We start from the raw sequence: 27,832 nt of genomic DNA, 5'->3' as shown, positions 1-27,832 counted from the left end.
ATACATAGGCACACCTGGTCCATGGAAATTTCATTACTTCAGAAGCATCTTCTGGTTGGGATTTCTGGTCGAGTCTGGACATATTTTCCTGATTCTGCGCCTCTTCTCCGGAACGGCGTGCTCCTTCAGGGTAACTCGAACATAAACCAAATATAAATGAAACTAATATAAAATATAACTAATATAAACCAAATAAATTTTTACAAACCTTGGCTTGCGCGGACACTGCTCGTTATTTCGCATTAATCTTGCAGTCCATTCATATGCGGGGGAGTCACATGTCCTTGTAGTCAGGTTGCAGAGCTGGAGAGAATACTATTTTAAATAGTAAATAATAAATAATCCTATTTATTTTAAAGTATATGTACAATTTCGAAAATAAAATGATTTATTTGAGGCAGTAATTTTTGCAAATAGTATTTGAAAATAGTATTTTATTTTAGGAATATTGAAAATATTTGGACTTTGTCTTTATATTTTCAATTTCAATTTTAAATAGTATTGCTGAAAATAATGGTTCGCATTCGAGAAACATACACTGTATGCTTATCAACTAGCCTCAGTAGGCACAAGAAATACAATATTCTATTTTGTGTTTCAGATTATTGAAATAGAAATATTTTATTTTGTGGTTCCGATTGTTAAAATGGAAATATTTTATTTTCGAAACTGTATATCTTATAAAAAATACTATTTTCTTTAAGCAAAATAAGGTCGAAAGTATTAAATAGTATTTGAAATATTTGTTTCGCCAAATAATGCCCACCTCTGTCAGGTTGGTAGTTGAGGACGGCACGGCGCCCTCGCCGTTTTTGTCACCGGGGTAAAAGTGGTCATCTTCGTAGTCGCGGCCTGTCCAACATCCGCGGGCATCGGTGACGGCAAGGGCGTCGCGGAAGGTTCGCTTGACGATTGAAGTGCGCTGCCTTCCCCGCCGCCGCGAAATCCGTCGTCGTTGGTACCAGGTTGACCGGATCGTAGTCTCTGTAACATTCATGTGATAAATAAATATATTAATCGATGAATTAATAATTAGATTCAACTGAATAAAAGATGTACAATGCTTACCGTGGATGGCCCTCATTATCCGTCTGTAGTACAGTAGGCGGGTCCCACGGATACCCGACCACGTGCGCAACGTCACGACAGTGCCGCGATTCTCCCAGTTATTCCGCTGTTGGCTGTGGAAAATTTGTACATTAATATTAATTAATTACAATTATTATATATAACCTCGTGTTACTTACTCCACCTTCTTCTCCAATTGCTGCAATCTGATACTAAAACAAAGGTTGATAAATTAATACATTTATATTAATTAATTATAATTATTACATGCTAACGATTTCATATACAGGGTGTCCCAAAATTCGTGAAAATCCCGAAAGGGGGTGGTTCCTGAGACCATTCTAAGAGACATTTTCCTTTGCACCAATGTCAACTGCGGCTTTGTTTAGGAGTTATTAACGAAAAACACGGACCAATCAGAGCGCGCCCTGGCCCGGCGCGCCACGGCGCGCCAGCAAGCGAGTGTCGGTGGTACGCCGCGACATCGCAACGAACAAGAGTTTCTCGATAATGTGAACCCTCTCCGATTTTGATGAGCTTTGGATATGTTGTCAAGACCATGATTCTGAACAACATTTCTCTTTAGACTTTTTGGCGATCGGCTTTAGTTTACGAGATAAGTAACTTGTAATTGTAAATCGATCGATGTACTATCTGAACTATCTCCTCTCCGATTTCGATGCGCTTTGGATACGTTGTCAAGACCATGATTCTGAACAACATTTCTCTTTAGACTTTTTGGCAATCGGCTTTAGTTTACGAGATAATCGTAAAAAAAGAGAAGAAGCAGAAACTGATTGAATTAAAAACTCACGTATTCAGCCGTAAATCCATTTGCTGCTTCAAAATGTGTGTCACTGGGTCACTCAGTGACGAACTGCACAGATGTCTTCAGGTACACGGCAGTACCGAAAGCCAAGGGACGTACGGCCAGGTCGACGAGCTGCACAGCCGGTGGTAGAAGGCCTAAGGGATGCGCGGTCAAGTCGACGATCCAGAATTTAACTTTCACTTTCGAATCGATAAATAATTCGTATGTTTATTTTACACAGATGCCTTGAAATTTTTCCACACTCACAATCACTGTTCACATTTGTCAACACATAGTTATGCACTAATAATAATTGCCATATCCCTTGTACTGCTGCACAAATCACAACAATCAGGTAATGCAATCACTAGACTGCGGATTTCATGCATTTGTAGCAAATATGAGTAGGTGCATTTTAATACAGTAGAGAGATTAAAATAATTTCAAAGCACCATAGTATTATTTTCAACTTCTTAAAATGATCACAGTAAGAATCAAATATCTGTCTGGCTCCCCTGTCCCTTGTAATAGCGGCAGCCAACATTCATTTTGCATAAAGATTCGCAGTCTAGTGATTAGTTTAAATATCACTATCAAAAACACAGCTAATAGCAACCGTTAGCTTTGAATTGACAAGTCTTTGGAGATGTTCTCTCTACCGCGGCTCGAACGACACTGATTTTCCTCAAGATTTTTCTAAAGAATTTAGGAAGGGCATTTAGAGTGTCGAAATTCGAAATGCACGCTGTAGCACGAGAACAGAAAAGTTAGACGAAAAACAGAATGCGAGAAGGACCGCTGTAAGCTTTGTGGCAAACACATGTTTAGTTTTTCCTGCAGGTTGGTACGTAGAGTCGATGGGTAACTGTTCGAAAACGTCATCCGTCCTTTTACCCAGCAAGGGGTAAAAATGTCAGGTCAGCGTAGCATCCCTATTGTCCTATACCTTCCTTAAGAAACTTTCTAAAAGAAGGACAGACGACGTTTTCGAACGGTTACCCATCGACTCTGCGTACCAATCTACAGGAAAACCTAAACATGTGATTGCCATAAGTCTTAAAGCGGTCCTTCTCGTATCCTGTTTTTCGTCCAACCGTCCCGTCGTTCTCGTGCTACAGCGTGCATTTCGAATTCGACACTCTAAATGCCCTTCCTAAATTCTTTAGAAAAATCTTGCGGAAAATCAGTGTCGTTCGAGCCGCGGTAGAGAGAACATCTCCAAAGACTTGTAAATTCAAAGCTAACGGTGGCTATGTATTAGCTGTTTTTGTGACTGTGATATTTAAACTAATCACTAGACTGCGAATCTTTATGCAAAATGAATGTTGGCTGCCGCTATTACAAGGGACAGGAGCCAGACAGATATTTGATTCTTACTGTGATCATTTTAAGAATTTGAAAATAATACATTGGTGTTTTGAAATTATTTTAATCTCTCTACTGTATTAAAATGCACCTACTCATGTTTGCTACAAATGCATGAAATCCGCAGTCTAGTGATTGCATTACCTGATTGTTGTGATTTGTGCAGCAGTACAAGGGATATGGCAATTATTATTAGTGCATAACTATGTGTTGACAAATGTGAACAGTGATTGTGAGTGTGGAAAAATTTCAAGGCATCTGTGTAAAATAAACATACGAATTATTTATCGATTCGAAAGTGAAAGTTAAATTCTGGATCGTCGACTTGACCGCGCATCCCTTAGGCCTTCTACCACCGGCTGTGCAGCTCGTCGACCTGGCCGTACGTCCCTTGGCTTTCGGTACTGTCGTGTACCTGAAGACATCTGTGCAGTTCGTCACCGAGTGACCCAGTGACACACATTTCGAAGCAGCAAATGGATTTACGGCTGAATACGTGAGTTTTTAATTCAATCAGTTTCTGCTTCTTCTCTTTTTTTACGATTATCTCGTAAACTAAAGCCGATCGCCAAAAAGTCTAAAGAGAAATGTTGTTCAGAATCATGGTCTGGACAACGTATCCAAAGCTCATCGAAATCGGAGAGGATTCACATTATCGAGAAACTCTTGTTCGTTGCGATGTCACGGCGTACCACCGACACTCGCTTGCCGGCGCGGCGCGGCGCGGCGGGCCAGGACGCGCTCTGATTGGTCCGTGTTTTTCGTTAATAACTCCTAAACAAAGCCGCAGTTGACATTGGTGCAAAGGAAAATGTCTCTTAGAATGGTCTCAGGGACCACCCCCTTTCGGGATTTTCACGAATTTTGGGACACCCTGTATAACCTCGTGTTACTTACTCCTTTTCCGTTTGCACGCGTAACCAATAGATTTCCGCATTACCCTGGAGGTACTATTGACAATGCGTTTTTTTTTTCAGTGGTATCCCCAGTAGGCCTACTCCACTATTTATAGGTCGTTACATGTCGTTGAACTCCGGTTCTAAGTACTCTATACCGTCATCGTTTTCGGCACGGAGGTACTCGAAAACGGCATCGTCGTCGTTTTGGTCCAAGACGTAGTCGATAACGTCGCCGTTTCTGTTATTGTGGTCGTCGTCGTCGTTGCAGTTATTGTTCGAGTTGTCGTTGTCGTCGCCGTCGCCGTCGTCGTCGTCGTCGTCGTCGTCGTCGCGACCTGTCCAGCATGCTCGGGCGTCGGTTACGGCGAGGGCGTCGGCGGAGGGTACGCTTGCCGATGGCCGTGTCCGTTGCTTTGCGGCTTTGAGCGCCGCCTTCCCGGCATCCGCGAAATCAGCCTTCGTACCCTTTGGATAGGAGGCTGACCGAAGCGTAGCTTCTGTAACATTCATTTAAATAAAATATATATAATAATCGATAAATTAATAATTAGATTATACTGAATAAGAGATGTGCAATACTTACCGTAGATGGCCCTCACTATCCGCGTGTTATACAGCGGGCGGGTTCCACGGATGCCCGTCCACGTATGCGTCAATGCCACAGTGCCGGAGAGGGCATCGTCGAAACAAGCTCTGACTGCTTCTCGCAACGAGTGCCCTCCTAATTGGTGCAAATACCCAACCTGAAAAAAAATAAACATTACTTTTTATATTCATAAACTTAACCTTTTGAGTGCCGGGAGCCGATATATCGGCTCCTGCTACACTGGCGAGAAGTGCCAGAGCCGATATATCGGCCCGCGCCTCGTAGCGCTTTACTATTCGCATTGCGGGAGAAAAAAAAAACTAACAAAAAAACTAGTGTCATTGTTTAGTTCTGTATTTCATCTATAATACGCAGCTTTTTGAATCATGTAAATATCGTTTCTCGTTTGGTTTTTATAAGCATTTTCCCGAACCCTTGTAAAACTGTGAAATTCGGCCGATTTTTCTCGCATAGGCACCTCTATTTCGCCCGGCACTAAGAGGGTTAATAACACAATATTCTCCTTTATTGCAATATACTTACGACACTGTGGTAGTCGCTATCGGGACAATTCTCAAAATTTTGGATATCCTCTTGAGAATCTAGCGGTAGCCAGTGCGGTCGTTGCCCTAGATACTCGGCCCGTACCATCCCAGTTATTTTCCTGACGGTTGTAGAGAAATTCGTACATTAATATTAATTAATTACAATCATTATACAGGGTGAGTCCGCAGAAACAGAACACCTAAATATCTCCGTTACTTTTCGTTGTACAAAAAAACTTCTTAGGACAAAGTTACACTGTTTGAAGGGCCACATGTAACGGTGTGAGGGAAAAAATTTTCAAGGTTATTTTTTTACAAGATTTCAAGGTCATTGATATTTTTTTTAAATGAAATGAGGTATTTTTTAATACATCAATCGATGCAGCTGGACATTCGTTATAAAAAAGTACTAACCTATGTATGTCGAAATGTTAGTAGTTCACGAGATATTTCGATTTGAGTAACTGTAAAACACCATTACTGTCGTAGTAAAACGTTACACAAGTAGACGCTAACGTCTTATTGTTACTACGACAGTAATGGTGTTTTAGAGTTATTTAAATCGAAATATCTCGTGAACTACTCACTTTTCGACATACATAAATTAGTACTTTTTTATAACGAATGTCCAGCTGCATCGATTGATGTATTAAAAAATACCTCATTCCATTTAAAAAAATATGGATGACCTTGAAATCTTGTAAAAAATTACCTTGAAAATTTTTTCCCTTACACCGTTACACGTGGCCCTTCAAACAGTGTAACTTTGTCCTAAGAAGTTTTTTTGTACAACGAAAAGTAACGGAGATATTTAGTTGTTCTGTTTCTGCGGACTCACCCTGTATATAAAACCACGTGTTGTTACTTACTCCACCTTCTTCTCCAATTGCTTCGTACTCATTCTAAAACAAAGGTTGTTAAATTATTACATTTATATTAATTAATTACAATTATTATATATAACCACGTGTTACTTACTCAACTTTTTGCTGGATTTCCTGCAGTCCCATACTAAAACAAAGGTTGATGAATTGATAAATTAATATTAATTAATTACAATTATTACATGCTAGCGAATACATATAACCACGTGTCACTTACTCTACATTCTGCTGCAATTGCTGCAGTCCCATACTGAAAGAAAGATTGAGAAATTGATAAATTAATAAATTAATATTAATTAATTGTAATTTTACATGCTAGCGAATACGTATGTATAACCACGTGTCACTTACTCCACCCTCTGCTCTAATTGCTGCAGTCCCATACTGAAAGAAAGGTTGAGAAATTGATAAATTAATAAATTAATATTAATTAATTCCAATCATTACATACTAACGATTAAATATAACCATGTGTAACTTACTTCATCTTCTGCTCCAACTGCTGCAGTCCCATACTAAAAGAAAAGGTTGATAAATTAATATTAATTAATTACAATCAATTGTAATTGTTATTGTATTACTTACTCAAACCTCTGCCCCAACTGCTGGACAAGATGCAGCAATATCGTCATACTAAAACAAATACAAACGTGATACCATTTACTATACAATTTAATTACAATTATTACTAAATTTTAAAACAAATGTGCAACTCGTGCTTCTCACCTGTCTTGCTGCGGAGGAGGCGCCTGGAGTGTCGGAGTCGGGATGGGGATGGGAAGTGGTGGGGAAGGTTTAGGGTTGTTGGACGAGGAGGAACGATTCTGGATCAGAGGATTTGGCGGGAATTGAATGTTCATCTGCGGATCCGACGACTCGATACTGGACTGCAGCAGTAACAGCATATCCTCGCGTGAGGGGGTTTTTTGCTGCTTCTGCGATATTTTGCGGGGTGGCTCTGCCTCCCCTGAGGCTGTTTGATATTTGGCTGGCAACTGTTGCCGCCTTTTTGGACGTTGTTGATTCTGAAATGTATGAACATCGAAAGAGAATATTAATATCATTAATCAAAGAATGGGAAGAAAAAAACAGACGATTGTCGCTGACACTCCTCGTAGGCTGTGCGAGACACTGTAATGTAATTTTAATTGAACATGTATTGTCGATAATTATATTTTCATTTACACAGGAAGTAAGGTACATAAGTGTATTTAATTTTTTTAACTTACTTCTTGTCAACGAATTTTTCAACTTCTAGTGATGAAAATAAGGAAATAAGATATCGTCAGTAGTTGACAAATTTGTTGATGAGAAGTAAGTTAAAAAAATGTAATACATACTTACCTTGCTTCCTGTGCAAATGAAAATATGTACAATAGTTATCTAATTTAAATTACATTACAGTGTCACGTGCAGTCTACGAGGAGTGCCAGCAACAATGGCAACGATACGATCAAACAATTCGGCAAGTAGAAATTAAAAATTCAAGCTTACTTTATCCATGATGCTGATGTTCGGAGAATTTTTAGCGTGATGCCAGAATCGTGGGCCGTTGTTCGATTGTCTTTTGTCTCGACGTTATTCGTCTGTTTTTTCGCGGAACGCGCGTTTCACCTGTTCTTCGCGGGAGGCCCATTTCGCCTGTTTTCGCTGGACGCGCGCTTCGCTTGTTCTTCGCGGAGGCGCGTTTCGCCTGTTTTCGTTGGACGCGCGCTTCGCGTGTTCTTCGCGGGCTATTCACCGCTTCTATTGCTATTCACGACAGTAGGTGATACTAGTGAGTGCTTATAGGAGCTTATAGGTGCTTAGTGGTTTCCTCATTGGATTACGCGATTTGACCAGCACGTGAAAGGAAGGTATTTATATTTTTTTTATATCGGTTATTCGATTTCATTTTGCCAATGTCTAGCAAAAGCTTACGAACGTCGTTACCGCGGAAACCATTTCGGGAATTGAGTTCCAGTCAAAAACGGCGCGTTTTGAATGTAGTAAGAACAAAGTTGAGGTCGCGTAAAAAAGCAGCACGCCCCGCTAATGTTAGTGTACCGGATATTCCTCTCACCAGCTCGTCTTCGTTCGCGTATTCTAATGTCGAGTCTTCGCGTCAACCTACTATCGACATAGATATTGATCACGACATGCCCGGCACTTCGAGTTCTTTTCCTTCGTCAATTCCGTCGCGCAATGACACAGCCCGGCCATCTGCTGTCGCTGTGTCAGAACCCTCGTTTCGCGATAGTTTAGCCACTTGTTTCGTGGACAATAACATATCGCACACCCAGGCGAATAACATATTACGCGTTTTGCACAAACATTCGTGTTTTCGGAAGTTGCCAATAGATGCAAGAACTTTACTTTCCACGCCACGCACCAGAGTCACCACGTCTGTGGTGGAGCCTGGTGAATATGTTCATTTCGGGGTAGAGTCTAAAATAATAGAATACTTATGTGAAACCCTCGAAACCATTCCCGAACGTTTAATTTTAAATTTCCATGTTGACGGGTGCACCATCGACACCCACAAAAAAGTTCAGCTTTGGCCAATTCAAATTCGAATCATAAATATGCGTAATAGCAAACCGATGGTTGTAGGCATCTATAAAGGTCCAAATAAACCCGGGGATTGTAATATTTACCTTAAAAAATTTGTCTCCGACATCAATGTGATGATGTCGAAAGGAGGCATTATTTTGCAAGGTAAAACAATCCCTGTGCAGTTGAGATGTTTTATTGCGGATGCACTAGCGCGGGCTTTTATTTTAAATCACAAAAATCATTTATCTTCTAATCCTTGTTCCAAATGTAAATTGTGCGGTACCACAATAGGGAAACGTCGGGTTTTCCGTGGCATCAATCATCATCGTCGATGCGATAATGATTATGCCAATAGCCCCGATAAATATCATCAAAAAGGAAATAGTCCATTAGCGGCCCTCCAAATGGGAATGGTTTCTCAGGTTCCCTTCGAATACATGCACCTTGTTTGTCTGGGCATTGTAAAGAAATTGTTATCCGCCTGGGTGTCTGGTAATTATTCAAAGGAAACAAGATTGTCCCGAAACATGATTTCTATCATCTCCGCGCGAATGGCAGTACTCGATAAGTACTGTCCATCCGATTTTTCTAGACGCCCGAGGCCAATAGAAGAATATTCAACTTTTAAAGCGACCGAGTTTCGCCAATTTCTCTTATATACCGGCCCGGTAGTAATGTACGGGATATTAGCTACGAATGTGTATACTCATTTTTTGTTGCTCCATATCGCGATTAGGATATTAGTTTCACCCTCGCTTATAGAGAAACATGTGAATTTTGCAAAAGCGGCATTGGAATTGTTTGTTTCTACTTCCGAAGAATTTTACGGTTCATCTTTCTTATCGTATAATGTCCACTGCCTCCTTCATTTGGCGGATGACGCCAGCCGTTTCGGAACGTTAGATTCATTTTCCGCGTTTGCGTACGAAAACACAATGTCCATTTTTAATAGATATATCAGAACGCCGGGTAAACCCCTCCAACAGTATGTAAATAGGATGGCGGAATTAAAAAGTCATGGTAGCACGGAGGGATGTAGTGATTATTTCACTACCACTGTCCATGCTTCCATGATTAAATTTTTCAATTTAGGCTTTTCCAAAAACGATCGCGACAACTGCTGCATTTTACGCGACGGATCAATTTGTATTATCGCATCAATTCACCCGTGCGAAGATGCGTACACGTTAGGTGTTAGACGTTTTGAAATTATAGATCAATTTTACGATGTATTATTATCCTCTTCGGATTTGGATATTTTTAAATGTGCGGCTTTGAGCACAGATGTAACCTTTGTAAGTATACAAGATGTCACGGCAAAATGTTATCGAATGCCGCTGAACAGCACGCATGCAAACGGCGATGACGCATTGGGTATCTCATCCCAATGGGTTGTCAAAGTGCTTGCGCACGCTGAGAAAACGTAAGGACATTGCACCCTTTTATGTCCTTGCGTGAGTATTTTTTATGTATAGTGGAGTAGGCCTACTGGGGATACCACTGAAAAAAAACGCATTGTCAATAGTACCTCCAGGGTAATGCGGAAATCTATTGGTTACGCGTGCAAAAGGAAAAGGAGTAAGCAACACGAGGTTATATATGAAATCGTTAGCATGTAATAATTATAATTAATTAATATAAATGTATTAATTTATCAACCTTTGTTTTAGTATCAGACTGCAGCAATTGGAGAAGAAGGTGGAGTAAGTAACACGAGGTTATATATAATAATTGTAATTAATTAATATTAATGTACAAATTTTCCACAGCCAACAGCGGAATAACTGGAAGAATCGCGGCACTGTCGTGACGTTGCGCACGTGGTCGGGTATCCGTGGGACCCGCCTACTGTACTACAGACGGATAATGAGGGCCATCCACGGTAAGCATTGTACATCTTTTATTCAGTTGAATCTAATTATTAATTCATCGATTAATATATTTATTTATCACATGAATGTTACAGAGACTACGATCCGGTCAACCTGGTACCAACGACAACGGATTTCGCGGCGGCGCACAGTGTGTCGTCCAATGGAAAAAAGTCCGAAAATCAAAGTGTAAGATCGGCAAATTTATATATCCTAAAATGTTCGTAACAAAACGTAGTTTCTAAAACTACCTTAAATGTTAACTGAATAAATCAATTTGTTATTAAAATTGAGGCTGCAACTTCACTGTCAAATTCCGCGCATTTTTTAAAAGATGCGTCCCTCGCAAGCTATTTGGTTTTTTAATTTGATTTTTACAGGGTGTGTTTAGCATTATTAGACCTTCAATCTCCCAAAAAATTTTTTTTAAATTATCGCAATTTGTCCTAATTTTTTTATGTTTAACATTTATCAACTTTGATTAGAGTTTTAAAAAAAGTACATCAAAGTACACCCGTGAATTTTTTTACAGTAATTGGTGGCATATTAAACTTTAATTTCGCATTGGTTTAAATCAGCTCACATTAGCTCAAGCGGAGAAAATAATAAAAAACCATATTAAGACGCTCGCGCACGGCGGCTTTCTGCGTAGTCTTCCGAAGAAATTTGTTGCAATTATTTTTAGACGCATGCCATTTGATAAGTACTTACATATGTGTTCAATTTTATTCTTATAAATTATATATTTAGTTTTAAAATTGTTTAAATATTTACAATCTTTCAATTCAGTATTAAAGAAAGTACCAAAAGGTTCCTTTGAGATTTCGTATTATATTAATTTAAAGCACATCAGACTTGATATGGCGGTCGACCTTAAGTGCATAAATATACACAAATGTTAAAAATAGTAGAAATTTATGTTGACGTTGAGACGCGTGCGTTCGCCGTCCACGCTTTTAACATAGTCTATCGAGTTCCCATCTGCTGGAATTTCCGCCACCGGCCTCGTCACCCCCGCTATGGGCCCAGCGCACTTCGGGCTCATTAGATCAATTTTCCAATTCGGTGGAAAATTAATACTCGACCTTTATTTTGTATTCGCGCCATCATCTGTGTAACAATGCGTGATCTATCGGACTGATCGTTCTTTGTTTATACGATGATTCCGTTCGCCTCGCGTTCTTTTCTTTTCTCGATTATTCTGTATTCTACTCTACACGCGGAAGCATGTAATTTTGTACTTCGAATAAAGTGTTAAAAAGTGTAATAAAGTCTATCGAAGATCCTAATATATCGAAGATCCTAATAATCCTAACAGACAGGAGTGGGGACCAAAGACGACAAGGGCGAAAAAACAGCTCGCCGAAACAGATACTGATTTTTTTCTCAGCAATCTTTCGAGTCAGTTTTTATTATATTATATTGAGATTAATTTGGCGGGCAATCCATTATCGTGATACGCGGTCGCGATACGTACAAATATTATTTATAAAATTTATAATCCAAGCGTATAGTTATAAGAAAACATGAGTTCTCTATCAATAAATGGTAAGTGTTATTGTGAAATTAAAGAAAGACCGTGAATTAGTAATTGTGTATTATGCTATGTGTTTATTCCTATTTATTAATTTCTTCTTTTCTTTTTTTAATTTTTTAGACCAATGTCACTCTATTACATATCGGCAATGTTTTGACGTATGGAGACGTTCTACAAATAAAATGGTTGCCCTAGCGACATTTATTCAAACAAGTTTAAATTTGGCTGATGCACCAGGCAGTATTAAAAAACATCTTAGTGAATTGTCAAAATTGATGCATTGTAGATTTAAACAAAGATTCAACGCTTGCTCTAAAATATATTCAAGAATAAATGTGCGTTACGGAACATGGCTTAATTCAAAAATCATTCTAGATAAATTTATTATAGACCATTTGAACATAATAGAAGCCGGACCAAGTAGGGAGAGATCATCAACAATGGGAAGGCCAATAAAGCCTTTTGAACACTGCGGAAACAAATCAAAAAAACTAAAAGTACAAGATTTACTAGAAACTCGATCCGTTGAGGAATTGACTTATGCCACCAAATTACTAAATAAAATAGAAAACTCGAGCACACATACAAGCTTTTCGTTGGTGGAAAGTTTAGCTGTATGCTCAAACTTAAAACTATCAATAAGGCGGTACCAAAATTTACGCGAGACAATGAACTCCAAATATCCTCAATCGTTTCCGTCTTATTACAAGTTAAAAAAATGTAAAACATCTCTGTTGCCAGACATGAGTAAATATAAAATAACTGAGACATCTGCGGAAATAAATATGCAGGAATTATTACACAGAACCGCATCTTCAATTATTGATTTGATGGAAGATGTCAAAGTTACTAATATCACATTATTAATTAAGTGTGGTTTTGATGGCACCTCGGGGCTCAGTCAATATAAGCAAACATTTTCAGAAGATTCTGCAAATGATGAATATATGTTTGTGAGTGCGATTGTACCAATCCACATAACTGACAACGAAACAAACAATATTATTTGGATGAATGAATCTTGCGCGTCAACATCACTATGCAGACCACTAAAACTTTTGTTTGCAAAGGAATGTAAAGAATTAGTGCAGAACGAATATACTAATTTACAGCAAGATATTTCAACTTTATGTCCCAGCAATATTAACAAGAACAATATGAATATAACTGTGTATTACGATGTAAAATTCACTATGATAGATGGAAGCATTTGCAATGTCCTATCAGGAACAAAATCCGCACAAGTTTGTTACATCTGCGGTGCTACACCAAAAGAAATGAATACGCATGCAATTTTTACTAAAAAACCAGATGAGACGATGTATTCTTATGGGCTTTCGACACTTCATCTATGGATAAGATGTTTTGAAAACATGCTGCACATAGCGTATAGGTTGCCATTTAAGACGTGGCAAGTAAGAAATGAAAGCCACAAAATTATTTTTGCAGAAACAAAAAAAAATATTCAAGACAAATTTAGAACCTTAACGGGTTTAATAATTGATAGGCCAAAAGTAGGTTTCGGAACGACTAATGATGGCAATACGGCTCGCAGGTTTTTTAAAAATCCATTATTAACTTCGACAATAACTGGACTTGACTGTGAACTAATAAAGAAATTAGGTATTATTCTGAGAGTTATATCATGCGGAGAAAATATAAATATTATTAAATTCCAAGAAATAATTGAAGAAGCTAGAGAATTATATTTAAAACATTATAATTGGTATGTGATGCCGGTAACTACGCATAAATTATTTTTCCATGCAGTCGAAATTATTAAAAATACAAATGTTCCTATTGGAAAATTATCCGAAGAAGCTCTAGAGGCTCAACATAAAAATATAAAATACTTTCGGGAACATAATACCCGCAAGACATCAAGAGAAAATTCAAATAAAGACCTATTAAATCGTCTTCTACTGGAGTCGGATCCAATTATTGCCCATTATAAAAAAAAACATACGAAAAAAGAAAAAAAGGATTTCGCAGATATAAGAGACTATTTATTATTAAATGAAACATCCTACTTATCAGATTCCAACCCAGACACTTGTTCTGATGATAGTGAAGCTGAAGTAGTATAGTATGTACACATATTATTTAATAATATATTTAATATCTATGTTAATTGATTAATTAAATAATTTATTCATTTTATTTATCATATTTCTAGGTAAAATAAAGGAATTCTCTTAAGGATTCCTAAGTTTTAATTCCTCCTTGTGAAGATTTAAATAAGTAATGTATACAGTATTGTACTTTTTTTTTTTAATTTTCGTTAAAATTGTAAACTACTTTTTATGCAGTACAAAAACATGAGAAACAAGGTTATCGCAATTAAAAAAAAATTAAAATTATATATATAATTAAAAAAAAAATTTTTTTTATATACCAATCGATTCGTCTTTGCATTTTATTTCAAAAAGTATTAAGGTACTTTACTCGAAAATTGCATAGTTTAAGAGTTATGACTTTTTTCCCGAATTCCCATATACTCGACACACTGTGCGGCGGGGAAGGCAGCGCTTGAAGAGGCAAAGCAGCGGGTGCGCGGGCACTTCAATCGTCAAGCGAACCCTCCGCGACGCCCTCGCCGGAGCCGATGCTCGCGGATGTTGGACAGGCCGCGACTACGAGGATGACCACGTTTACCCCGGTGACGAAAACGGCGACGGCGCACAGTGGAACTTTTCGTCCATTTCGGAGACAAAATCAAAGAACTTCCGATAGAAATGAGATAGAGAGCTGAAATTTTTTTTAATTATAGCTGAAACTTGGCAGAATATGGGAAAAATAGGGAGATTATGGTACGAACATTTTTTAACCTTGAAAAAAATCGTCAAACTTGCACAATGTCACGAAAATTGTGGTTTTTGCAATACCACGGGTAGAAAAAAATTTTTTTGTAACATGCCATACATCATTTCCTGTAGATTTTTTCACGCTGATTTTAAATCTGGTCTCAAAATTTGTCTACGACCTCAGGATTTTACAAGAAATCGATTTTTGTGAACAAATTGTTTAACGAATTTTCTCAAGGTTATAAAACGTTCGTACCATAATCTTCCTATTTTCCCATATTCTGCCAAGTTTCAGCTTTAATTTAAAAAAAATTTCATCGCTCTACCTCATTTCTATCGAAAGTTCTTTGATTTTGTCTCCGATTTGGACGAAAGGTTCCACTGTGCGGCGCCGAGCCGTCCTCAACTACCAACCTGACAGAGGTGGGCATTATTTGGCGAAACAAATATTTCAAATACTATTTAATACTTTCAACCTTATTTTGCTTAAAGAAAATAGTATTTTTTATAAGATATACGATTTCGAAAATAAAATATTTCCATTTTAATAATCGAAACCACAAAATAAAATATTTCCATTTTAACAATCGGAACCACAAAATAAAATATTTCTATTTCAATAATCTGAAACACAAAATAGAATATTGTATTTCTTGTGCCTACTGAGGCTAGTTGATAAGCATACAGTGTATGTTTCTCGAATGCGAACCATTATTTTCAGCAATACTATTTAAAATTGAAATTGAAAATATAAAGACAAAGTCCAAATATTTTCAATATTCCTAAAATAAAATACTATTTTCAAATACTATTTGCAAAAATTACTGCCTCAAATAAATCATTTTATTTTCGAAATTGTACATATACTTTAAAATAAATAGGATTATTTATTATTTACTATTTAAAATAGTATTCTCTCCAGCTCTGCAACCTGACTACAAGGACATGTGACTCCCCCGCATATGAATGGACTGCAAGATTAATGCGAAATAACGAGCAGTGTCCGCGCAAGCCAAGGTTTGTAAAAATTTATTTGGTTTATATTAGTTATATTTTATATTAGTTTCATTTATATTTGGTTTATGTTCGAGTTACCCTGAAGGAGCACGCCGTTCCGGAGAAGAGGCGCAGAATCAGGAAAATATGTCCAGACTCGACCAGAAATCCCAACCAGAAGATGCTTCTGAAGTAATGAAATTTCCATGGACCAGGTGTGCCTATGTATGTACAGCGAATCCCTAATATGTAAGAATCTAAGTCGAGTAATAAAGAAAACTAATCAAAATAAATTACAAAATATACTATTTATTAATTATTTCCTGTTTCGTTCATTTAGAATCCCTTCACCCACCAACTCCCTGCGATATGTAGTAATAAAAATTTAAAATTCTTAATATTTTACATTAAAATAAGTGTATTCAATAAATTTAAATGTAAATTAGTTGAAATTGAACTGTAAAGAGATTTGTACGGCATTGTAATTTTTAGCTTGTGTCTCTTGTAATCGATGCAGATAATTTTTATTTCGCATAAAAATCCTTAGTCTAGAAAAAATAACAAATAGGAGAACTAAATAAAATTTGTATGGGTATTTCGAATTGTTGAGAATGAATGCGTGAATAAAAGGGACAAGTGCTGTGTATTTGGTACGATAGAAATTTACTTCGCCGCCATCTGCCACATTAGTGCGACCTACGCTCGCTGACGGTGCTGCCCTGTAAAACGATATTCATCAGTGCGACAGTGCTGCCACAAAGGCACATTCGATCGATTCGTGCCGACCTGATGCCGACCTCATGCCCATGTCCAAACCCTGGTCCTACGGTCGACACTAGCTCGGCATATGCGCGCACAGGAGGTCGACCAAATTTAGATTTTTGGTTGGCTGGGTATATATGGTCTAAGGTCCAGGCTAAGCACTAGTGTAGGGGGCAGCACTATAATGGGCACGGCCAAAACCCGGGCGTGAGCACTCTCATATACTCTCTGGTGATACTTTAGGCGAGGGGAGTGAAGCCAAATCCGCGGAGCGGGGAGCACGGTCACGTGGTACTCTGGTGCTCAACTGGTGATTGGTTCTAGCATATATGCGCGAAATTTGAAGATGAGACTTTTAGTTTGTTAACAATTATAAATTACGATAGAATATTTTCAATAAAATAAAGAAACAAAGTGTTTTATTTATAAATGCATATCAAAATTAAACGGTCAAAAGTTAGAATCTATAGATATGAAAAATCTTATCTGTTTGGTATTTAATTTTACAAATACATAAAACATTGTTATTTAGAAATAGGAATAACTAGGATATTATCTTTTACTTTTCTGCACTTAAGAAACTTTAACGAATGTGCAACAGTATATAACTGATCACTATATAAGTAAATATCGGTTAGTTTTATAATGAAATATCAAAAATGTCATAAAATGCTAATCCAATTACTTAAATATTAAATTGTACAATTGTTAATATCTATTGCATAAAAGGGATGTATTATTAATAATTTTCGTAACAAAATTGGGTTTTGTCAATTTTATTATTTAATATATTACATTATGTCTATAATGTAATGTCAAAGCGAATGTTCTTATTGTTAGTTCTTATTAAACTGTTTGTTGACACTTATACCCCTATTCTTCCATAACTGTCTTTCAAAGTCTTTCAAAATTTCTTTTCACATCCTTTAGTAAACTAATTGCTCTAGCTTCCCAAAAAAGTTCAAATCGTATAGTACAATATTAAAAAAGTTATCGTCTTCTTTAGAGCGGTCTTAAACTTTTGTCCGCTACTATATATCTTCTAACATCTGCAATTCTTCAGTCGCTAACATATTCTTGTCCCTCAATGAGTCCAGGATTCCCTTCAAAGAGCAAATTTTTGATTTCTTTCGTCGAAGGCTTTGCTGCAGATCTTTTATCTTTCTTATATAAAATTTCTTGTGTCTTGCAGTTGTTTTTGAAGGTATTCTTTCTCCAAAGAGTTTTCCTCTTTCTTCGGTGACATACTTGTAGACTGATCCACAACTAAAAAGCATTAAAAATATAATGCATAAGAAATATTAATTTTGTAGAAAATTATTAGATATATTATATTAAATAGAATGAAATATTTCTTACAGTCACTGCATCCAGGGATGGGAGATGTTGCTCTATCTACTTTAGATGTATCCGATGCAGAAGTTGACGGCATAATTATATCATTTTGAGTATCCTCAATTGCACGTTCTAAACAAATACACAAAAGGTACTGTATAAAGCAATGCACAAGTTGAGCTGTGGATGAGCCGAGCAAAACAGATACACCATCGAAACACATATTATATCTGACTATTCATTAAGACATACATCAAAATCACAGCATATGTACAGCTCGTTGGCCTGTATAAATCTCCCTTGCAAGTATCCTTCTACCATGTACAATCTTGAAGTCATTTTCTGTAAAATGTGCGGAACAGATTCTTGCTCCATTTGGAATCAACTCTACATTTAGCTGCATTATATCTGCCCAAAACGATTTTAGCTTTTCATCCTTTGGAAACCTATTACAAAATTAATTCAGTGTGTAACTGTATATCATTTGTCTCATTTTAATAATACAATATAATTTTTATGTACACAAATAGAATATTTTTCTTACCAATGATATGTGAGAAGTTATTAATATTGTTTACTTGTCTTTCTCCCAAAATCGGACGATGTCTCTTACGATTTTTACAATACACAGCGGCATTGTCTAATTTTTAAAACTTATAATTCACTTCTCTGTCCGCGTCAGTGAGCGTTAGTCGGTGTCAGACAGTGTTAGATCCAGTCAGATCAGCCCATAGACATATAGAGATAGACTGCGCGGCCTGAACGAAGCGCTGAAGCCCACAATGGCGGCGTGCGAGAGAGAGAGAGCATTAGCCGGGGTCCATAGACATATAGAGATAGACTGCGCCGTCTTATGGGCGAGTTGAAGCCCACAATGGCGGCGCGCGGTACAAAGAGTGAGAGAGAGAGCATTAGTCGGGGTCCATAGCGCTCTCTTTCTAATTGATGTATTTATTGATGTTTTATTTTTGTTTTTTGCCGCCATTGTGGGCTTCAGCGCTTCGTACAGGCCGCGCAGTCTATCTCTATATGTCTATGCCGGGGTCCATAGCGCTCTCTTTCTAATTGATGTGTCGACACATCATATAGAAAGAGAGCCCTATGGACCCCGGCTAATGCTCTCTCTCTCACTCTTTGTACCGCGCGCCGCCATTGTGGGCTTCAACTCGCCCATAAGACGGCGCAGTCTATCTCTATATGTCTATGGATCAGCCAAATGTCTTCTAAAAGTACGAATGCGCTTGCGCGATCACAACCAATCACCAGTTGAGCACCAGAGTACCACGTGATCGTCGTTCCCCGCACCCCAAAACTGGCTTCCCCCCCGCAGCGATATGCTCCGTCCCCTTATTCCTATGTCCATGGTGAGCAGTGTGAGCACTGAGCACCAGTGTTGCCAGATGAGGGGAATCACGCCGATATGAGGTACCCCCTCTCTGATGACCAGAGTAATATGTGACACGTTGCGCGTGTGCGACGGGGATTGAGTGAGGCAAATGGGAGACACGTTGCGCGTGCGCGATGGGGACGCAACAATGGCATGACATTTCGCAGGTTTTAGGTTATTGCCGCGTAAAATTCACCCATTTACTTATTTCACATACTATGTAATTATCGTATTTCTTTAAAATATAACGTTACAAATAAAACATAATTTGTCAATTTATCGTGTAGAAGAAAAATGAGTGAATTTATTATCCCAGTCTCTTTTATGCAACTATTTTTGAGAAGCGTATGAGGGTTAACAGTGTTAAAATATATTATGATTTATTGATTTTACTGAAATGTAACTCAGTACTACATACATACAGATTTCAAAATTTTTTCAATTGTACATATAAAAGAAAGCATTCATACTTCGCTTCACGACTGAAACTCTCACATGTTACAATTAATTTTATTTATAATAAAGAATGTTTACAATGTCTATTTAGAACGAACCATATGATTTATTTCATTAAGTACGTATATGTACACGAGTACGATACGATACGCGGCAATAACCTAAAACCTGCGAAATGTCATGTCATCTCATCTGTCATCGTTGCGTCCCCATCGCGCACGCGCAACGTGTCTCCCATTTGCCCCACTCAATCCTAAAGCGATGGAATAGGATAGTGGAAGGGGAAAAGGAGGAGAGTACCTGCATGGTTGCAATCTTACAACCATCTGGCAGCACTGCTGAGCACTCTTATATACTCTCTGGTGGCGTCGGCCCGCTGGGCACGAGATGTGGCTTTCGGCACGCTTTGCTGTCACTCTTTATGTCAAGTCCACAGGCGTTCCTCTAATAAAAAGCTACTTATTAATATTAAATTTATAAGAATTATGTATATTACCGCATCGAATTTTAGCAATTTCTAATACATGCCCAGCTAACCAGGCGTGCCTTGGGCAAGCCGTGCCTAGGGCACAGATCGGCAAATCATTGTCCAATCTACGCTCGGAGGTGCTCAAGTCCCGATTGGCTTAATTTTGGACGACCGTAGGACCAGGGTTTGGACATGGGCATGAGGTCGGCATCAGGTCGGCACGAATCGGCCGAATGTGCCTTTGTGGCAGCACTGTCGCACTGATGTACCGCATGCCGAATATCGTTTTACAGGTGAAACAAACAATTCCAATGCCGCTTTTGCAAAATTCACATGTTTTTCTATAAGCGAGGGTGAAACTAATATCCTAATCGCGATATGGAGCAACAAAAAATGAGTATACACATTCGGAGCTAATATCCCGTACATTACTACCGGGCCGGTATATAAGAGAAATTGGCGAAAAAAAAAATACAAATTTTATTTATTTCTCACATTTGTTATTTTTCCTAGGCTGCGGATCTTTATGCGAAATAAAAATTGTCTGCATCGATTGCAAGAGACATAATCTAAAATTTGCATTGCCGTACAATTTTCTTTACAGTTCAATTTCAACTAATTGAATACACTTATATTTTAAAGATGATAAATAAAAATGATTTTATCATCTCCGCGCGAATGGCAGTACTCGATAAGTACTGTCCATCTGATTTTTCTAGACACCCGAGGCCAATAGAAGAATATTCAACTTTTAAAGCGACCGAGTTTCGCCAATTTCTCTTATATACCGGCCCGGTAGTAATGTACGGGATATTAGCTCCGAATGTGTATACTCATTTTTTGTTGCTCCATATCGCGATTAGGATATTAGTTTCACCCTCGCTTATAGAAAAACATGTGAATTTTGCAAAAGCGGCATTGGAATTGTTTGTTTCACCTGTAAAACGATATTCGGCATGCGGTACATCAGTGCGACAGTGCTGCCACAAAGGCACATTCGGCCGATTCGTGCCGACCTGATGCCGACCTCATGCCCATGTCCAAACTCTGGTCCTACGGTCGACACTAGCTCGGCATATGCGCGCACAGGAGGTCGACCAAATTTAGATTTTTGGTTGGCTGGGTGGTTATATCGCACGAAGCATCGGTTGAAGCTAGTTCTGATTTATGCCACAGGCTACATAGTAAAGGTTCGGTTTCAATAAAACTATTTTTCATGAACAATACTTATATAAAAATAATATTATGAAGAACTAATTGCGTATTTCGTAAAGTCGTAAAATATACGCTATACATATATATATATATATATATATATATATACGTTATATATAAAAATTCACGTATGCGGAGGGGGGGCGCTGCTGTACGTAGAAGTTGCAGTGTTCGAACCACAAGTGAATTAGATTCAATTAGATTCTAGCGTATTTTAAAGACTATTCTGATTGATTCTGATTAAGTACTGATTTAGTATTGCAATTTTCTACATATTTTTTAATCGAGAATACTAAATTTTAAAGATTTTCGGTGATTTTTTTCTACAATAATGGCAAAAAATGGTAAAGTAACTACAACCCTGTGAGAATCGACAAAAACAATAAAGTATACAATTACACTTCAAAGTATTTTTGTTTTAGAAAATAATAGAAACGAAGGATCAGCTGAAATCGAAGGGGAAAATAGAAATGATAGACACGAAGAATCCGAAAAAATTCTTATCATAGATCCGGATAGTGAAGTTTGTCTACGTTGCAAATATTTTTGACATATTAATTTTCCTTATCTGATAATAAATTTATGATGTGGATAACCATTTTTATTCGTATTTTAGGAATTAGACTTCAATCATTCAAGACTAACAAAATTAGAAAATTTGGAACCATTATCAAAAATACGGAAACTGTGTTTTACCTGGAATTTAATTAAAAAAATTGAAAATCTTGACACTCTCACAACGTTGGTTGAACTAGAGTTGAGGGATAATCAGATTGTTGCAATCGAAAATTTAAGTGCTCTTGCAAATTTAGAGTACGTAGTTTGTAGATAATAATACACTGCTTAAAACAATTAGGGGATATTACGTAAAAATTATGACAACAAGTTACAAATGCGACGTAACGTATGCATTTAAAGTTTATATAAATGTTTGGCGCTAGGATGCGCGGAAATGTGCTGCAAAGAACTTGGAATCCCAAGTATGTACTGACGAGCAATTGCTTATCGTTATACTTGTATTTGCAATACTAAAATATCCTCTAATTGTGTCAGGTAACATAGATTTGTTTTCTGAAAAATTAGAACGGTAAGGAATAGATTTTATAACATTTCAACATTTTCAGGCTTTTAGATCTGTCTTTCAATCGTATAAAAAAAATTGAAGGATTGGAGGATTTATTGAGTTTACAAAAGTTATTCTTGTCGTCGAATAAGATCCAATGTATTGAAAATTTATCGCATCTGAAAAATTTAACAACTCTTGAATTAGGTGATAACAAAATACGCGAAATCTGTAATTTCGAAGGTCTTCAAAATTTAACAAGTTTATTTCTTGGTAAAAATAAAATTGCAAAAATTCAGAACCTAGAATGTTTAATAAATCTTCAGTTATTAAGTTTACAAAGTAATCGCATCGTACGGATAGAGAATCTGGAAGAACTAAAAAAACTAGATCAATTATATATATCTGAGAATAATATAACAGTCATAGAAGGACTGAGAAATTGTGATAAGCTAACTACGTTAGATTTAGCAAATAATAAAATAACCAAGATTCAAAACATCGATCATTTAGTAGACTTGGAGGAGTTTTGGGTAAGAACAGAGTTACTTTCTTACTACATATATACATATTTACATTTATATACTTGCCAATCTTTAATATATATATATATGTATATATATTTCCAGATAAATAATAATGAAATTGATGATTGGACAACCATCAAAAACTTAACAGCTAATCAAAAATTACAGACTGTTTATTTCGAACATAATCCTGTAGCTGCAGATCTCAACTACAGAACAAAAATAAAATTGTTGCTACCATGGCTCATCCAACTAGATGCAACACTTTGTAGATGAATATTGAAATGCTCCCAAGTAGACCGGTATATATCAATAATGTATGTTTATCAACTTTTCTTATTTGTTTTCATCTTTGCGTACTAATTCCACATATTTTTCTTGACAGGAGACATTAGCAACATGTTGTCGACATTATTAACGGAAGATGTGATATAATTAATGTTTCTTCGACGAGGAACACATTCCTCTTTTTACATTTAATATTGTATTAACAACCTTGTTGAAATTACTTAATAATAAAGATTAAGTACTACTCCTCTAGTAGTTAAAATAGAAAATATTCATGAAATTACATCCATCTGTAGGATGTGCTTTGCTCGTTTAAAATACTGAATGTGATTGTCTTGAATTTTAGTGCCACAGTAATTCTTGCGGGGTCTACTATATGTATAAATTACTACTATATTTATTAAAAATGGCTAAAGAAATACAATTCTGGAATGAAACTTTATGCTTATCGATGTATACTGTATACTAAAGAAGTGTTGAGATTCTATATACATACATACATGTATTTGTTAAGTGCCTTATAGTCGCTAAATGTATTATATTATTCGATTACTAATCAAATTTCTAATGTAAATTATATCCACACGAGTAAAAATAATTCAACTCGAAATTTCCATTTAATACCATTTCCTATTATAATTTGTAAAATCTGTAAAACTTTAAGAATGGAATTCTACAGTTTGTTATGTACATATGTGTATTATGTATACATATACAGGGTGAGTCCGAAGAAACAGAACATCTAAATATCTCCGTTACTTTTTGATATACAAAAAAACTTCTTAGGACAAAGTTACACTGTTTGCAGTGCCACGTGTAACGGTACAAGGGAAAAAATTTTCAACGTCATTTTTTAATGAGATTTCAAGGTCATCGATGTTCTTTTAAATGGAACGATATATCTTTGTTAACGTAATGTTGTAGCTAACAAAATAACGAATTCATCCATGTAACGCAATATGACCTACAAATGACCTTCAACCCAGAAAAATGAAATAAATAAAATTCAACATGTAAGATTCATTTGCTTTATTTCTGTTACGCAAAATGTTCAAAAATATTCCCTTGAGCTGCTATACATTCATTTAGCCGTGAAGTTACAGAACATACTGCTGTGTAATTCCAGGTAATTCATTTCTGAGGGAATCGACGCACAAGCCCTGCCGGTTCTTTCTTTCATGTCGTCTACAGTGCCCAGACAGCCAAAATCCTTGATTGTGTCCAGGCCACAAATGCGCGTGTGGGCTCGTAGTGTTCCCCTGGACACAATCTTGGCACATGATGTCGTTGCCACAATCCGGGATGTCGTGCCCAGTTTAACGATCGGGCCGTTGTAAGAGGGCAGCACAGCCGCACTAACTCTTACTTTTTACTTATTTTGTACACATTCAAGGCGGGAAAATTAAATTATAGATTTTATTTATTGTAGTATTCCTAGACTGCTTGTGTGTATTAGACTTCCTAGACTTTATGCAACATAAAAATTGTCTGCATCGATTGCAAGAGATAGAAACTAAATTGAATGTTACTTCTTCCCTCTTAACGGGTCTTTATGCAAAAAAATTCTCGTATAAGGGAAAAGAAAATTTATATTTTTTTATTTTTTAATACGCAGCAGGGGGAGTTGGTGAAGACATAGGGACTTCGATAGGGACAATGACACAAGGAATAATAAATATTATAATTTTTTATTAGTACTATGCTTTATTATTGGAAATTACAAAAATTTACAATCTTTACATGGACCTAAATCTACAGAGTGAGTCACCTAACGTTTGCACCTCAAATATCTTTGTTGTTTCGAAAGATACGTAAAATATGGTAAAGACAAAGTTGAATGGTACAATGGGGCTGACACGATGGTAAAAAAATTTTGTTTTTATGTCATTTTTTTAGAGATATCAAGGTCATCTTGACTTTTTTAAATGGAATGAGGTATTTTTTAATACATCAATCGATGCAGCTGGACATTCGTTATAAAAGAGTACTAACCTATGTACAGTCAGCGGCAATAATAAGTGGACACCCTTAAAAATCGCACAACTTTTTAGAAATTGGTCCAAAGGACTTGAATTCTTTTAAGATGTTAGACCGGCTAGTTCGCTAGAGAATAAGTAAACAAAAATTTATTACGATTGCAATTGGTAGTAATTATACAAAATATTAAAAAATGATGTTTTGACAACTGTTTTATCTGTGCCTGTAACGATAATTTAAAAAATGCGTTTTATAGATTTCGGTAACTTATATGCATACTGAAAATTTCATCGAAATCGGTCAACATTGCAATGAGCTACATACGTTTAAAGATGAGAGCTTAAGGGTGAAAGTCGCAGATTTTCAGCCTTGCCAGGGCATTTCGCCCTTACGTGATCATCTTTAAACGTTCCCAGATAGCCAAAATGCTCGATTCTGGGGAGGGCAGTTATGACCGTGTGGGCTCGTGGACGTTCCCTCGGCACAAGCTGCCCCGCGGCCCGTCGGTCCTGATTTCTGCAAAATTTTAAGTGCGACCTGTCCTGCATAACGACATTCGCCACATTAATGCGACCGTGCTGCCCTCTTACAATCTCGGACCTACTTAAAATTTTGCAGAAATCAGGACCGACGGGCCGAGGGGAAGCTTGTGTCGGGTTTGCGCCGAGGGAACGTTACGAGCCCTCACGGTCATAAGAGCCCTCCCCAGATTATAGCCATCGTGTGCGTTTTGCCCATTCAAGCGACGTTCGGCCCGTCTACCAGACCCCGCCACGCCGGGCTCGATCTGTGCGCGAGGATCGCTTGGCTATCTGGGGTTTGTAGCTCATTGCAATGTTGACCGATTTCGATGAAATTTTCAGTATGCATTCGTGATGGGCACCATCGACTAAAAACTATCGACTAAATCGATAGTATTCAACTACTATTTTCAGTCGACTGATTTTTTAAACTGTCGACTGAATTTAGTAGTGGTGGGGTTACTGCATGGTTACTATTTTCAGTCGACTGTTTACACGTCGCCATCTTGAAATTTCAAATGTCAGTGTCAGACGATGAAACGAAAAGGTTAGAAATACATAATTATGACAGGACGTGCAAATATGCAAGTAATGAAATATGTAATAGATATTTCAATACTTTAATTCATATTGGATGTTAAAATCTTATTGCTATTTATGCTATATAAACTATATATGTGATATAAATAAATTGTGTACATTTATATTTATAACGTAGTGTATGAATTTATTATTAAATAAAGACAAAATCATTCAATCACGAAATTTAATATCTCTGTACTGTCCCATACTGTCCTACTATTCATTTAACAAGCGAACATCGAGAATAAGAGTAAATACGAGAATAACCTGTAAACGACTGTAAACTATCGACTAAATTCAGTTACTGAATCAGTCGCTTAAGGGGGTAGTCTACCCTCGATTTGTAACTAGAAAGGGACTAGAATTTTACTAGAAAAATGGCTCGAAACGTGGGTTTGCGCGAATCGGTTGTTTGTCCTTATTTGTGCTAATTGTGGGCGGGGTGAGGGCTCATTCGAAAGAGGAAGGTTCATCACACACGGGTCTGGTCATGATTTTAACGAGATTATGTTTATATCTAATAATATGAGTGTCCAAAGTAGAGTAAAAATCTAGGAAAAAAACCAGCAGATTTCAATGCATTTTTCTGTCCCCAAAAGACTTTTTGACTTATATTATGACCAGACCCGTGTGTGATGAACCATCCTCTTTAGAATGAGCCCTCACCCAGCCCAAAATCTGCTCAAATAAGGACAAACAACCGATTCGCGCAGACCCACTTTTTCGATCGAAAATCTAGTAAGATTCTAGTAAATCGCAAATATCTAGCAAATAACTAGAATCTTACTAGATTTTCGATCGAAAAAGTGGGTCTGCGCGAATCGGTTGTTTGTCCTTATTTGAGCAGATTTTGGGCTGGATAACGGCTCATTCTAGAGAGGATGGTTCATCACACACGGGTCTGGTCATAATATAAGTCAAAAAGTCTTTTGGAGACAGAAAAATGCATTGAAATCTGCTGGTTTTTTTCCTAGATTTTTACTCTACTTTGGACACTCATATTATTAGATATAAACATAATCTCGTTAAAATCATGACCAGACCCGTGTGTGATGAACCTTCCTCTTTCGAATGAGCCCTCACCCAGCCCACAATTAGCTCAAATAAGGACAAACAACCGATTCGCGCAAACCCACGTTTCGAGCCATTTTTCTAGTAAGATTCTAGTCCCTTTCTAGTTACAAATCGAGGGTAGACTACCCCCTTAAGGGGCTAGTCTACCCTCGATTTGTAACTAGAAAATTACTAGAATCTTACTAGATTTTGGGTCGAAAATATGGGTTTCGTACTAAACGTTGCTTGACCTTATTAGAACAAATTGTGGGCTGTGTGAGGGCTCATTCGAAAGA

The 27,832-nt window shown here is 37.2% G+C and overlaps 3 protein-coding genes and 2 long non-coding RNA genes across 7 annotated transcripts in view; 2 read left to right on the top strand and 3 right to left on the bottom strand.

Moving 5' to 3' along the window:
• LOC143210458 (uncharacterized) overlaps positions 1–27,832 on the bottom strand; it is a 325,244-nt gene that overhangs the window by 160,180 nt on the left and 137,232 nt on the right. The gene's annotated exons all lie outside the window — the stretch shown is intronic.
• On the bottom strand, positions 34–7,164 carry LOC143211044 (uncharacterized). The gene is made up of 14 exons (XM_076428448.1): positions 6,744–7,164; positions 6,641–6,673; positions 6,510–6,542; positions 6,376–6,408; positions 6,253–6,285; positions 6,144–6,176; positions 5,273–5,393; positions 4,727–4,886; positions 4,628–4,640; positions 4,265–4,381; positions 1,248–1,280; positions 1,069–1,181; positions 767–984; positions 34–162 (listed from the first exon to the last, which is right to left on the bottom strand). The coding sequence occupies exons 1-14, from the start codon at positions 6,788–6,790 to the stop codon at positions 34–36; spliced, it is 1,116 nt and encodes a 371-aa protein (XP_076284563.1). The 5' UTR covers positions 6,791–7,164.
• On the top strand, positions 4,063–10,575 carry LOC143210282 (uncharacterized). Its single transcript, XM_076427012.1, has 3 exons — positions 4,063–10,271; positions 10,364–10,396; positions 10,463–10,575. Exon 1 carries the CDS (start codon positions 8,060–8,062, stop codon positions 10,118–10,120), a length of 2,061 nt encoding a protein of 686 aa, XP_076283127.1. The 5' UTR covers positions 4,063–8,059; the 3' UTR covers positions 10,121–10,271; positions 10,364–10,396; positions 10,463–10,575.
• Positions 17,424–19,276, bottom strand: LOC143210284 (uncharacterized). Of its 2 annotated transcripts, XR_013009223.1 has the most exons (5): positions 19,262–19,276; positions 18,543–18,768; positions 18,251–18,444; positions 18,023–18,130; positions 17,424–17,929 (listed from the first exon to the last, which is right to left on the bottom strand). It is a non-coding gene; the product is annotated as an uncharacterized LOC143210284 (long non-coding RNA). The 2 variants fall into 2 exon arrangements; XR_013009222.1 differs by lacking the exon at positions 19,262–19,276 and having other exon boundaries at positions 18,543–18,785.
• On the top strand, positions 21,654–23,827 carry LOC143210283 (uncharacterized). 2 transcript variants are annotated; one of them, XM_076427014.1, is made up of 6 exons: positions 21,654–21,869; positions 21,948–22,048; positions 22,142–22,338; positions 22,650–23,121; positions 23,218–23,417; positions 23,501–23,827. In XM_076427014.1, exons 1-5 carry the CDS (start codon positions 21,857–21,859, stop codon positions 23,389–23,391), a joined length of 957 nt encoding a protein of 318 aa, XP_076283129.1. In that variant the 5' UTR covers positions 21,654–21,856; the 3' UTR covers positions 23,392–23,417; positions 23,501–23,827. The 2 variants fall into 2 exon arrangements, with proteins under 2 accessions (XP_076283129.1, XP_076283128.1); XM_076427013.1 differs by having other exon boundaries at positions 23,218–23,432.

Source organism: Lasioglossum baleicum, chromosome 7 (assembly GCF_051020765.1).
Source record: "Lasioglossum baleicum chromosome 7, iyLasBale1, whole genome shotgun sequence".
NCBI lineage: Eukaryota > Metazoa > Arthropoda > Insecta > Hymenoptera > Halictidae > Lasioglossum > Lasioglossum baleicum.
This window is presented reverse-complemented; position numbering and strand designations above follow the sequence as displayed.

Coding starts and splice junctions, on each gene's coding strand:
- LOC143210282 (XM_076427012.1), top strand. CDS start 8,060: ATGTCTAGCAAAAGCTTACGAACGTCGTTACCGCGGAAACCATTTCGG.
- LOC143211044 (XM_076428448.1), bottom strand. CDS start 6,790: ATGACGATATTGCTGCATCTTGTCCAGCAGTTGGGGCAGAGGTTTGA. Junction 4,887..5,272: donor ATAGCGACTACCACAGTGTC/GTAAGTATATTG, acceptor ATTTTTTTTCAG/GTTGGGTATTTGCACCAATT. Junction 163..766: donor CAACTACCAACCTGACAGAG/GTGGGCATTATT, acceptor ATTTTATATTAG/TTTCATTTATATTTGGTTTA.
- LOC143210283 (XM_076427014.1), top strand. Junction 22,049..22,141: donor TCATAGATCCGGATAGTGAA/GTTTGTCTACGT, acceptor TTCGTATTTTAG/GAATTAGACTTCAATCATTC. Junction 22,339..22,649: donor AGTGCTCTTGCAAATTTAGA/GTACGTAGTTTG, acceptor CAACATTTTCAG/GCTTTTAGATCTGTCTTTCA.